Source organism: Bos grunniens, chromosome 6 (assembly GCF_055505025.1).
Source record: "Bos grunniens cultivar Pamir isolate PY7600 chromosome 6, Bosgru_T2T1.0, whole genome shotgun sequence".
NCBI lineage: Eukaryota > Metazoa > Chordata > Mammalia > Artiodactyla > Bovidae > Bos > Bos grunniens.
In genome coordinates this window covers 49,872,536-49,885,131 of record NC_141170.1, presented here as the reverse complement: position 1 = coordinate 49,885,131, position 12,596 = coordinate 49,872,536, and the positions used below count along the sequence as shown (strand labels likewise).

Here is a 12,596-nt window from a genome sequence, read left to right as displayed (position 1 = left end):
CCATGATGATCAAAAAAAAGAAACTGAAAAGACCTTAGTAATTTAGTGGTTACTTTCCCTTTGTTAATGACAACAGCCACTTGCCTCTCAACAGTCTTTGGTCTAAATTTCATCATGCATCTTCAGTTCAATCACATCTTGTAGAACCAGTCTACACTGCCATATTTAAGACTGGTAATTTTTTAAATGACAAAACTACAGCTGATCAATTATCTGAGTGATTTTATCAGTACTTTTTTAGATCATTGAACAAAGGATGGGAACTTACATTACTAAGTTGAGTGCCAGTTTCTAAGGTCTTCGGTGTCTTGGTGGGTGACTTCAGGTACCCACAGCACCATCAGTTAGTATTTCTAGAACCTCCATGAGAACCATGGTGCAGTGACTGGAAGTTTTGTGTTGGCAGCAAACACGTGGTCAGGTCCTAGCCACCTGTGTGCCTGTGGCAAGTCACTGCGGCCTTCCTAGGTCTCTGATAATAATACCTCTCTGGCTTACTTGCATGAGGATCAAAGGGAAACCAAATGCAGGGGACTCTTCAAGTATCAGCTACTATCTGAATAAATGGGAGGAAGAACCTGCATGTCGCTAGGTGATCGTGGATAACCTTAACTCCTGTCTACATGCCCACCTTGGAGAGTCAGCACCCTGAAGCTGAACCCCTCACTGGATCATAGTCCCCACTAATAGCACATTCAACTCTCCAAGAAAGCCTTAGCAAATAGAGTGAATTCTGTGGAATATTTCCTAGGAAGATGGGAGAGAAGATTCCTTCATCCACTCCACACCAAAACCTAATGAGCTTTTCTGTTAGAAACATCTATTCTTCCTTGAAAGCTCATCTTTGGCCACCAGCAACCTGATCGCTTTCCTCCTTGTCTAACAGAGACTACCCAGCCTCGATGGCTCTAGCCTTTCTTTACCCTTTATCTTCCCATTGGGTCTTTCTGTGCTTCACTCTACGACCCCACTCTTCCCTTTTGCATCAAGTTGTGGTACAGTAATTACCCCATTCATCTTGGATTTTCTTACCATTTTCCAACTCCCTGTTCAAAACATCCTTGTAAGGTTCTCCCACTCTACTTATAAAGTGGTGAAAGCGAAAGTCGCTCAGTCGTGTCTGACTCTTTGTGACCCCATGGACTATACAGTCCATGGAATTCTCCAGGCCAGAATACTAGAGTGGGTATCCTTTCCCTTCTTCAGGGGATCTTCCCAACCCGGAGATCGAACCCAGGTCTCCCGCATTGCACGCAGATTCCTTAACAGCTGAACCACAAGGGAAGCCCATAAAGTGATGGGGGCATTTTAAATAACAACTGTTTTTGCTGTCATCAACTTTTATTTTCTTTGCATAATATTATTTGGTAATTCTCTTATTCTTAGGTCCAGAAACCTGGGCACTGTCTAAAGCCAGCCCCTCATCTAGCACTTACGGACTTGCCTAAGGTGACAGGACAGGTCTGGGCCACTGACAAAGCAGAGCTGACCCCCAGTCCATTGCTCATCTCACTGCATTAAGCCTTGGTACAAATAAATCGGGAAGCTTTCAGATTCAGGGGAATCCAGAACTCTGGACTAGAAGAACCTTAGGTTTGATCTTGAACAAATCCTTCATTTTAAACAGCTTAACATGGAAACTTTTCTTTTAGTCTCTGAATCCTAAAAACACAGCACAGATTAGCTGGTTACTTTAAAACATATGTACTTGCCTGGTGGGTATGATTTCCAGGAACATATACAGACTTGAACTGTTTCATGAGGTTCCGAGCTCCAGCAATATCCCGAAGCAAAGTGAAGAGTTCATCCACAGCACTTTTGGATTTGTGAAATGTCAGGTTAATTGAAGAGTCACAGCCTGAAACAGTCCAGAGATATTTTCTCGAGTGAACAAATCTTTAAACTGAATTTTAATCATGACAGGCTGAGCTCCATGTAACATTGCTGAGTTCCTCTTTTTTTTTTTTTAACCCTATTTCCCCCTGGCTGTTCACCAATTGGGCTGTTTCAATCATCCCTGAGCAACGAAACACACTGAGTATAAATGCCTTTGACAGAATTAGAACTCAGAATTGCCTGGGATTGCAGCCACTGGCTTCAACCCCTAGACTGTAGAAGTTTCACAAAAAGAAAGCTCCCTAGGGTCTGCTATCCTTAGAAAATAGCTCTGAGAAAAGAGGAGGAGACACAGAGGAAAATACAACAGAGGACTGTGATGAGCCGCTCACACTTGAATCCCACCAACGGTTTCCATAAAATAGAACAGCCAGAACGAGAAAGCTCATAGAGCTGCTCCAATAACAGAACTTGCTGGGCTGGGCATCTAATGTGCTAACAAAGCATACAGCGTATTTGAAAAGGCAACCATTCAAAGCTGATCAAACACAAAGGGGGCCTTATATGGAGACTGTTCTCGGAAATGGTTCTATTTCCTTTTGAAACTTATAATAGATGGATTTATCTTCTATCTTGTTAGAAGCCTATTCAGAAGAGGAATGATTACGGTAAGTTAGAAGTTCAAAAAATAGAGAAAGACTTGAGATGAGAATTTTTGAGTGTTGAAATACTGCAGATATAGGAATTCATCAATCCCCATATCACCCTTATGAGGCAGGAGCTATTCTTTCTCCTATTTTGAGGATAAGAGAGCTGAGATCCAGAGAGGTTAAGGAGCACTCCCGCTAGCACGCTGACAATGCTCGGCCCACGCTGGCTCAGTCACTGCGGGTCGTGTGTACGTCTGGAGAGCAGATCTTGTGGCCTCTGTGTCCTTCCTCAAGTACCTGCACGTCTTTCTCTTTATCTGTCTGTTTCTGTGTCTCTCTTCCTGTCTGAGGGCTTCTTCTGGTTAGAAGCATGGAAGTCAGCACTCAGAAACAACACCACAATTGTTGTTGGGGGAATAGTAACAGCTGGGGACAGGTGGAACGATTCTGAATTGTGGTCTCCATAGCCTGACGGGGAGGGGGTGGTAGGGCTGAGTCCCAGTTGCCCACAGCAGTAACTCACTCGTGAATGCCTTCACTACTGAGCTTTCTTTCCTCCCCTGTCTCACTTCCCTACTTCCTGACCACACTGCCTGGGACATCTTCTCAAATATAGTGCTTGCACTCAAACCCTTATCTCAGGAAACCAGAGCTTCCAGGGTGATCTGAACACAGGCAGCCTAGACCTTCCCAGATAGTGCGGTGGTAAAGAATCTGCCCACCAATGCAGGAGGGGCTAGAGACACAGGTTCGATTCCTGGATCAGGAAGATTCCCTGGAGTAGGAAATGGCAACCCACTCCAGTATTCTTGCCTGGGAAATCCCAAGGACTGAAGAGCCTGGTGGGCTACAGTCCCTGGGGTCACAAAAGAGTTGGACATGACTTAGTGACTAAACATCAAGAACAACAACAGTTTATATAATTTTTCATTTGGTCTCTTTCAATTTTTTTGAAAAATGAGGACGATAATGTTCTTCCATTAGGCTGAGAGGGATAAAACCATATCCTGGATTGTAGAGTACCGAAAATAATAAAGTACACGTGGAAGTTGTGGATTATACATTAGAATTAGATTAAGCAAAGGCTGTGTAATTCCAAAGAGGCAGGTTGACTGTGGAGCAGGTTGTTGATAGAAATGTTTACAAGTAAACTGAACTCAAAGAAACCCAACAGAAAAATAAAACTGTCAAAGAAATTGTTGGGAAAAAAGTCCTAAATTCACAAATAAACTAAAATTTCCCTGAAAAACAGTTAATATTCTCCACTGTTCAAATCAACTGCACAACGGCAACTTCTTCCAAACCATCATCTCGTTCTGATGTGTCTATTATCCTCAAAGCAAGTGCTCTACAATGGATATGCTTCTGGGACACCAGGCCAAAGGGGTCTCATTTTTATCATCTCTGAGCATTTTCATAACTTTATCAATCTTCACCAAAAGCAGGGTTTACATTCAGTTACCCAAACCCTATAATGAAAAGTCATTCACACAAACACACACACGAGAAATGTGGATCAAAGGAGACAAATGATGTGCAAAAGCACATCACCATCTCCAGCAAAATGTTCCTCTGATCACAGGCCTGACCTCCTCCATGTACACTGCCTCCTGCCTTTCAGAATATCTCCTCTGTGAATGCAGCTCATTCAACACTCATGCTGCAACTAATAATAGTTAAAGGAGATGTGGGTGCAAAAGTTATGAAATGGGATGAATTCTTTTTCTGTGTAAAAGCTATAATCACTTAAAGCTCACCTAAATAACCACTTACATCAGGCGCTATTCTAAGGAGTTTATAGATATCAGCTCATTTAATCTCCACAGAAACCCAATGAAGTACTACTATTATTACTCCCATTTTGCAGATGGGGAAACTGAGCCATGAGAAGTAACACGTGGTCACTCAATGAAAGCAGTAAAGCTATGATGCAAAGCCTGTGGTCTAACTCCCAAGACAGTCGTATTAACCACTCCACTCTACTGTCTTCATATGTGCTGGAGGCCACATACATAAAAGGTTAGTAAAGCACTTTTTGTTATTCAGCCACCCAGTTGTGTCTTTTGTAACCCCAAGGACTGCAGCACGCCAGGCTTCCCTGTCCTTCACCATCTCTGGGAGCTTGCTCAAACTCATGTCCATTGAGTTGGTGATGCCATCCAACCATCTCATCCTCTGTGGTCCCCTTCTCCTCCTGCCCTCAATCTTTCCCAGCATTAGAAGTGCTTTTAAAATGGAGTGAGTGGCAGATGCCTTTCTTGGGAAGACTTGGGCCCATCCCTGGGGGTAGATGCTAACAGTGTGGTTTGCAGGTACACCCTGGCCTGTCTTCTGCATCCACACAAGGTGTGGGATCTTGGGATCTCCCAGGGCTGCTGCACACCCTCCATCTGATCTCTGTCCTGTAAGGCGCTATATTCAGTTACTTCTTAGAAGCCCCTGACAGCCTGTTCCATTAAGCCAGCTTATGAGATAACGGTGTTTTGTAAGGGAACGCTAAGTGTACAATTCCAGTCAATTCTCATTTAATCCACTTAGTTTAATAGATAATAAAGCAGAAGCTGATCCTAGGCTTTGGCCAAGCACAATCTGTGTACTTCAGTTGCCTGCTTCTTGATAAGGGAGGCCCCCAACCCCCAGGGCACCCTTGAGTTTGTCTAAAATGGGGTATGACTCATGCTCCTGCAATTCCTTTCTCTGGAGGGCTTGGCGATCTCAGGCAGGGGTCCAGTTACTTCTCCAAGCAACCAAATAGGGCTCCCGTGTCCATGTCTGCCCTCGCCAGGCCCCTCTCACCCGTCTCCACTTACTGAAGTGGCTTTCCTCGGGCAGAGAGAGGAGAGCAGTTTCCATGGCTGTGAGTGCTGCAGGGACCCACAGTTCAGGCAACAACAAGGTTAAAGTGGACAGCAAGCTGAGTAGCTGAGCGATCCTTTTGGGAGGGCTGAAATGAAGCTGAACCCCTCTCTCCAGTCTGCCTACTCCTTCTGTTTGGTTCTTGCATGGAGCAGATTTTAAACTTTCTGGGGCATGGGGAACTTTTTTCAAAAGAGCCTGGCTTCCAGACTTTGGGTTTTATTTCTTAGGTATTCAGGAAAATAAAGCATTTTGCAACAGGAGGCTGCCTTATCCAAAGCTTCAGTTTGGATTAGAGATGTAGCACCTCACCTAAGGAGCTTCCCTAGTGGCTCAGAGGTTAAAGAGTCTACCTGCAATGCGGGAGACCTGGGTTCGATCCCTGGGTCAGGAAGATTCCCCTGGAGAAGGAAATGACAATCCACTCCAGTATTCTTGCCTGGAGAATCCCATGGATGGAGGAGCCTGGTGGGCTACAGTCCACAGGGTTGCAAAGAGTCGGACATGACTGAGAGCCTTCACTTTCACCTCACCTAAGGTCTTCCAACACACACACACACACACATACACACACACACGGAACCTGTGTGGTTGAATAAGCTGGGGAGCATGGTTGGAATAGGACTTGAAATGCCTCCCTATTTAGAGATATTACTCTCTTCACAGCTGTAAAGTTCCCTCACATCCGACTAGGAAAAGCTAGGGTCAAAGAGTATCACTGGAGCCTGGTCAAGAGGCTGTTTTCTTATTTGTACCCAAATTATCCAAAGATGGCCTCCTCATCCTTCTTCCAGCCCAAGATTGAGAACGTCAGGCCCATTTTTCCAATTTGCATTGGAAAATGCAGGGCATTGGAAAATGCCCTCCTGCCTCTCAGCAAACCCTTGGCAGCAGGGGACCCACCTCTGTGGGATCCCCAGGAAGTTAGAGAAAGGGTTGGCTTGGGAGGGCAAGATGGCCAGAAAGGACAGAGCGCTGGGAGGTCATGACCTTCCTCATCCATCTGGCTGTCTGACGTTGCCTTTTCTCTCTTTTCAAACCATTGTTTTAAAGATGGAGTCATTTTTTCATGGCTCTCAATAAAAGGTTGGTAAATGAAAATAAAACAAAACATAATAAAAAACCCAAATAAACCTTAGCGAGTGGTGTCACATCTGAAATCTCTTAGGGAGACTGACTGTGTAAAACCACTCCTGTGTACGGCAGTCCTGGTAATATTTACAGTAGAAGCCCTCCTTTTCAAATGTGCTTGGGACCAGTAGGTGTTAGGAGTCATTTAACACAGGGGAGGGATCATGAAAAATTGATCTCTCTTCCATGCATACACAAATGTATGTATACACATAGACATATATGTGTATTTGTGTGTATGTATAGTTTTGTTTAAAATTAAAACATAAACTATGAACCTATTTGCAGGGCAGCAGTGGCAACACAGACAAAAGAGAACAGACTTGTGAGCGCAGTGGGAGAAGGGGAGGGTGGGTCGGATTGAGACAGGAGCGCTGAAATACACACGTTACCATACGTCAAACAGATATTCAGTGGAAATTTGCTGTGCATGCAAGGAGCTCAACCTCGGCTCTGTGACAACCTAGAGGGGAGGGACGGAGGTTCAGAGGGAGGGGACATATGTATACTTATGGCTGATTCACGTTGTATAGCACAAACCAACACAACATTTTAAAACAATTATCCTTCAATTACAGATAAATTTAAAAAAATGTTAAGTGTCTATTTATTCACTAATCTTTCAAGAAAAGGCCAAGGTCTTTTCTTTGAGTACTGTCTGCTGATTAGAGTTCTTTTTTCTTCTTTTAAACCATTACATACCAGGTATAATTTCTAATTTTAGTCCATTAAAAATGGAACAAGAAGTTGAAGACACCTGAAGCACTATCTGAAAGCAGAATTCTTCTAGATTTTAATCTTGCTTTTTCCTTCAATCTTTCACAATCACCTAGTTCAGACCTAATTCAAAAGCATGTTTAAAATGACTCATCTTTAAATGCTTTTCGAAAGCATTCAATTTGGTTTTCATTGAAACAAGTTTTTTTGAATTCATATTTCCTCAGAGGACATTTAATTAGAGTTTGCAACTTAATAAAAAGTACAATTAGCAAAGGCAGGTTTGGGAACAAACGCAACTGGCTCCTGGGAACCACACGCCTAAACCAGGAAGAGCGGAGATGCCAGGCACAGGCAGGCTGCTTCGAGCTCTGCAGGGGTCACAGTTCTGCGTGAGTCGTTCTGTTTGTTTCACAGATGGATTGCAGGATGTAAGTTATTTGGGTGAATGGGTCATGTGGAGGCTGGTTGAGAACACATGAATTAGATGTACATATTATTTATATTCATTGAATTTATATTATATTGCATATACAGTAAATGAAACATATATATACATACATATTTCTAAGGTCTCATATTTATATTACACAGGCAATGTATTTATGTCATCAATCTAATATTTATATAATGATCTAGGGTGGCTTTTAAGTTCTTCTAACATAAAACAGCCAAAATCTGGGTTTTAAGCCTTTAGATCTTACTGGGCTGATTTCTTTCCTTGTAGGATTCTTGATCTACACCACACGGCAGGGGCTCCTCAGCAGGTGCCGACATAAACATGCTTGGACGAAAGTATTAGTGTGCCTGACCTAACTAAGAAAATCAGGGTCAGAAATACTCAGATGAGGCCACAACGGGCTGGAGACGGCTCACGGAGACTGGACCACCTTCAGAAGTCCCTTCAGATCTCCCCTCAGGCTCTTAGCCCACACTGATCCCATGGCCCCGTGGGGTACTGGATCCTGCTCAGGGTCCTGGAGTCTCCTAGCCTGAGGCCTCTAGTTATTGTTCAAATGACAGAGGAGGGCAGGAGGGGAGGGGTGAGGACAAGCTCCAGGGAAGCCAGGGCTTTACCTGGTTCTCCACTGGTCTCCAACACAGAGTCTTTGTTCATAGAAGAACTCATGAAATATTTCTCATTCAAATAAATGAATGAGCAAAATAGGTGATGGGAAAAAGCTTAATCAGACCAAACATGCCATAAAGCGACAGCAATGATTCTTGAGGAGCTGATAAAAATGTCTCTGCAGAAAATTTCAAACAAAGGGCTCCCAGATGGGTTTGAGCAAGTGCAGCCTCCACGCATAAGTGGATCATGTCCCAGGAAGGCTACTTTAGAAGAATAACCTCAATTGGCCGCATAAATTCATTTTGTCTCTTTAGCAAGCAAAACTAAACTTACATGGTTTGGGTATTCGTGCATATGAGATAAAACTGTTTTAAAAGGAAAGAAAATGATAAATACAAGCTTCAGAAAGTGGTTACCCCTAGGGGAGGAGGTGGGTGGGTAAGCAACCCTTTGGGAGGGGGTGATGGGTTCATGAGTGTTTCTTATGTAAGTATGCTTTATCGCATATATATCATATAATCTTTTAAATGTATCCCCTACCATCTTGGGCTTCCCAGGTGGTGCAATGGTAGAGAATCTGCTTAGCAATGCAGGAGACACAAGAGATGGGGGTTCAATCCCTGGGTTGGGAAGATCCCCTGGAGTAGGAAATGGCAACCCACTCCAGTAATCCTTGCCTGGAAAATTCCATGGACAGAAGAGCCTTGCAGGCTACAGTCCACGGGGTTGCAAAGAGTTGGACACAATCTTAAAAATTATAATGAAACAAAAAACCAGTCACACTACTTTCTTAAGTGAAAGTGAAAGTGAAGTCGCTCAGTCATGTCCGACTCTTAGCGACCCCATGGACTACAGCCCACCAGGCCCTCCGTCCATGGGATTTTCCAGGCAAGAGTACTGACACCGGCATCTCGTCCAAGGCCATGGGAATCATGAACTCCTTCGTCAACGACATTTTCGAGTGCATCGCTGGCGAGGCATTGCGCCTGGCACATTACAACAAGCACTCGACTATCACATCCAGGGAGATCCAGACCGCCGTGCGCTTGAAGCCTCCAGCAAATTTGGCTTTTTTATAACAGTTGGAGAAAGGAAGAAATGACAGCTGAAATGCTTTATTATTAGGCAGGTTTGGGGTGTGTGGTGGATGTGGAAAGGCTTGTACAATCAAGAGAGAATGTCACTGCCCAGAATTCTAGCCCAAGGTCTGAGGCTTCTTGTGAGAAAATCTGTGCTGGGGGAATCTGAAAGAAGGGACATTGTTAGGAATATGCTTTGGAACTTGCACCTTTAATGAAGGCAAGGAACAAGGTCAAGCTGTCAGTGAGGCCCAGGGAGCAGAATGGAGACACAGAGACAAGCAGCCTCGGGATCCTGACATCTGTGCCGCTTCAGGAAGAACCCAGGAGGCAGCAAGACAGACAATCCTAGATCACTGCACAAATAAGGAGACAGCCTCAGCTATTTCAAAACATTCCCTCCGAGATGCTGCTGAAAAAACCTCTCCAAAGCAGCTTTTTTGACTACCGAAACTATACGCAGAGTTTCTTTATCCTAAGATTTCATGTGATTAATCAAGGATGAAGTGTAAAAACTCTTGTGAAACTACATCATATTAAATAGTACAACTTCATATATCAGTTATTGTGTTATCCTATTAAATCAATCCAAATCACTGTAGACAAAGGGATGTTCAGCATTCAGAGAAAGTGAAATACCATGTTTGAGGCTATTTCTTTCAAAAGATAGACACTGGTTTTTGATCAGTTACCCAATCTCCTATTATTGGGGCTATCACCATTGGAAAAATCAGATTTCTCTCATATCATTTCAACTTTGGGCCCCCTTTCCAGGAACAAAACCTGCCACCAGTGGAGATGCCCACATAACCACTGAAACCTGCACTCATAAACCTGCCCAGTCCCAAGCAGGCTGGCACAGAGGCTGCTAACAGTAATCACGGATACGGTCTCAAACCCCCATCGCATGCTGAGTGCTTCCTAATAGGCTGATTGTTTTTATTCTGTTCAGTTAATTCTACTGATTTACTAACTTGCCACTGACACCCTAAGTCCCCTTTCAAAGCATGCTGACATTTCTGATGGTTCTGACTAGCTCAACATGGAGCGCTGGCCTCTTGGAGCCAACTTGAGAGATAATCTGCCTCTGGTTGTTTTCACAAGCTGTCAGGTGGCAGAGCACCTGTGAGCCTCAGAGACCCCTGTGACAATGACTGCTGTTGATCTTGTTTTCTAAACTAGGAGAAAGCAAGGCTGTGCTGAGCTGTGCTTTAGTCGCTCAGTCCCATCTGACTCTTTGCGACCCATGGCCTGCAGCCCGCCAGGCTCCTCTGTCCATGGGATTCTCCAGGCAAGAATACTGGAGGGGGTTGCCATGCCCTCCTCCAGGGGATCTTCCCAACCCAGGGATCGAACCCAGGTCTCCCGCACTGCAGGCAGATTCTTTACCAACTGAGCCACCAGGGAAGCACCGAAGGCTGTGCTACATGCACATAAAGGCAACCCCCGAGCACAGCCGTGCGCTGAGCACAGCTGGCAGTTCTTCTGTTAACATTTGCTCGCTTTTCGTCTGTTCATTTTTGGGTGCTACCAAAGCTGACGTAACAACAAAGGGAAGGAAACACAGGATAGATACAAATTTATGTTGGGGGAAATCTGATGTGCTTACTGTATTTTTCTCTGAATTGAGTAAAGTGTGCCATCGTTTGATTTTATCCATGAATAGTATTCCCCCAGGGCACAGTTTCAGAACCAATGAGGCAGTTGGGCATTTCAGAGAGAGGGAAAAGGAAGCCTAGAGGCTCCTTCTGAGACCTGCGGAGGCTGATCCCACCTGTCCTGCAGGAGGTGAGCCTGAGGCGTCACCACCTGCTACCAGCCCTGTTCCTCTTCACCTCCTGCGCTCCGTCCCTCCCTGTTTTCCCATGCAGAGAGTGTGTGTAGGGCGTGGGGTGGTTCCACCTGACACAGCTGCAGCAGAGGCCTAGAGCTCCCCCAAGAAAACCAGCTGGGGACTTCCCTGGCTGTCCAGTGGGTAAGACTTTGTACCTCCACTGCAGGGGGTACAGGTTCCATCCCTGGTTGGGGAACTAAGATCCTCATGCCACATGGCCAAAAAAAAAAAAAAAAAAAAAGGAGACCTCTTGGAAGGCTTCCTAGAGGAGCAGAAGAAGGCAGATGTGAAGGACCCCATCAAGGTGCACACTTTCTGCTCCATCCTGAATCTTATTCCAGGCCCAGTCTTGCTCCTGGTTTTACAAACAGTACCAAAGGTCCATTGCCCACAAAGGATTCTTAAGAGATAAGGTTGTACTTTATTCTAAAATTTCAATAAAATTTAGAAGGTGGGAGTAATATAGTGTCGCTTCTGGCTATGACATGTCACTGGGCAAGGCTTTCTTACCTGAGTCCCAGTGAGTAAATTCCTCAGGCTTTGGTTTGTCTGCTGATTACACAAACCTGTGCTATAGCTAATCGCGTGTAGAAAAGGATGAAATCAAAAGTCCAAATCATGGCACATTTCAAAGCCTGTCAAATGACTGTCTGGCCCTCCCCAGCCTCTTGTTCTCACTGTCATTTAGAGGAGCTTTAAAACAAAATCTAAGTCTTTTCTTTTCTACTATGTTTCTGGAGATCACTGCGCTTGTTATCGTGAGACTTATAAGTATGGAGGGAAAGTAGTGTCTCTCTATTTATATTTTTGGGAAAGGCTAGGTGGTTAATGATACGGGATCATTTTCTGATCTGAGAAAAAGGAAAGAATGAAAGGGAAGCTTATTGGCCTAAGGTTTCTTTCATCCCTTTTGTTTCTTAAAAGAATGGAAGAGCAAATGGAGTTTATTTTTCTTCTAAGTAGCAGCCAGATCAAATGAGACCCCACCTCACCCTTCCCCCAACACACACAAAAATCACTCTCAGCCTCAATCTAAGGTTCCCCTGCACCTGTTGTTGTAAATCTCCATTGAACCGAGCCAGCATCGCTATGCCTGAAATTTAAGCTCCCACTAAATGAGGCCTCTTATCTATCACTTTTCTGTATTTTCTTTCGGAGGCAGCGTGGCTTAATTGTGGGTCAGCAGTTCCAGATGCAGAGATGGGACACAGTCCAGGGAGGCTTGCCAGTGGCCCCTGGCCTGGAGGGGAAGGGGAGAAACACCACCATTGCTCTTGTCTCTTCTGGGGGCAGAAGGAGCCTTGAGGGTGGGCCCCAGAAGCAAATGCAGAGAACTCTGGAAAGCGTACAGCCCGAGGCCTGCCTCCTGCCACTCAGAGTTCAGGTCCGGGGGGTTGGGGGGTGGTGGGCAGCTGTTCTCC

At 44.7% G+C, this 12,596-nt stretch overlaps 1 protein-coding gene across 2 annotated transcripts in view; it reads right to left on the bottom strand.

Moving 5' to 3' along the window:
• The window catches only part of SCFD2 (sec1 family domain containing 2), a 396,134-nt gene that overhangs the window by 44,802 nt on the left and 338,736 nt on the right, over window positions 1–12,596 (bottom strand). The window contains exon 6 of one of the 2 annotated variants that reach the window (XM_086405773.1): window positions 1,713–1,858. The exons of the other annotated variant lie outside the window; for it this stretch is intronic. Within the exon in view, the coding sequence (XP_086261899.1) occupies window positions 1,713–1,858 (146 nt within the window). The remainder of the gene's footprint in view (window positions 1–1,712; window positions 1,859–12,596) is intronic. 2 annotated transcript variants of the gene reach the window in all.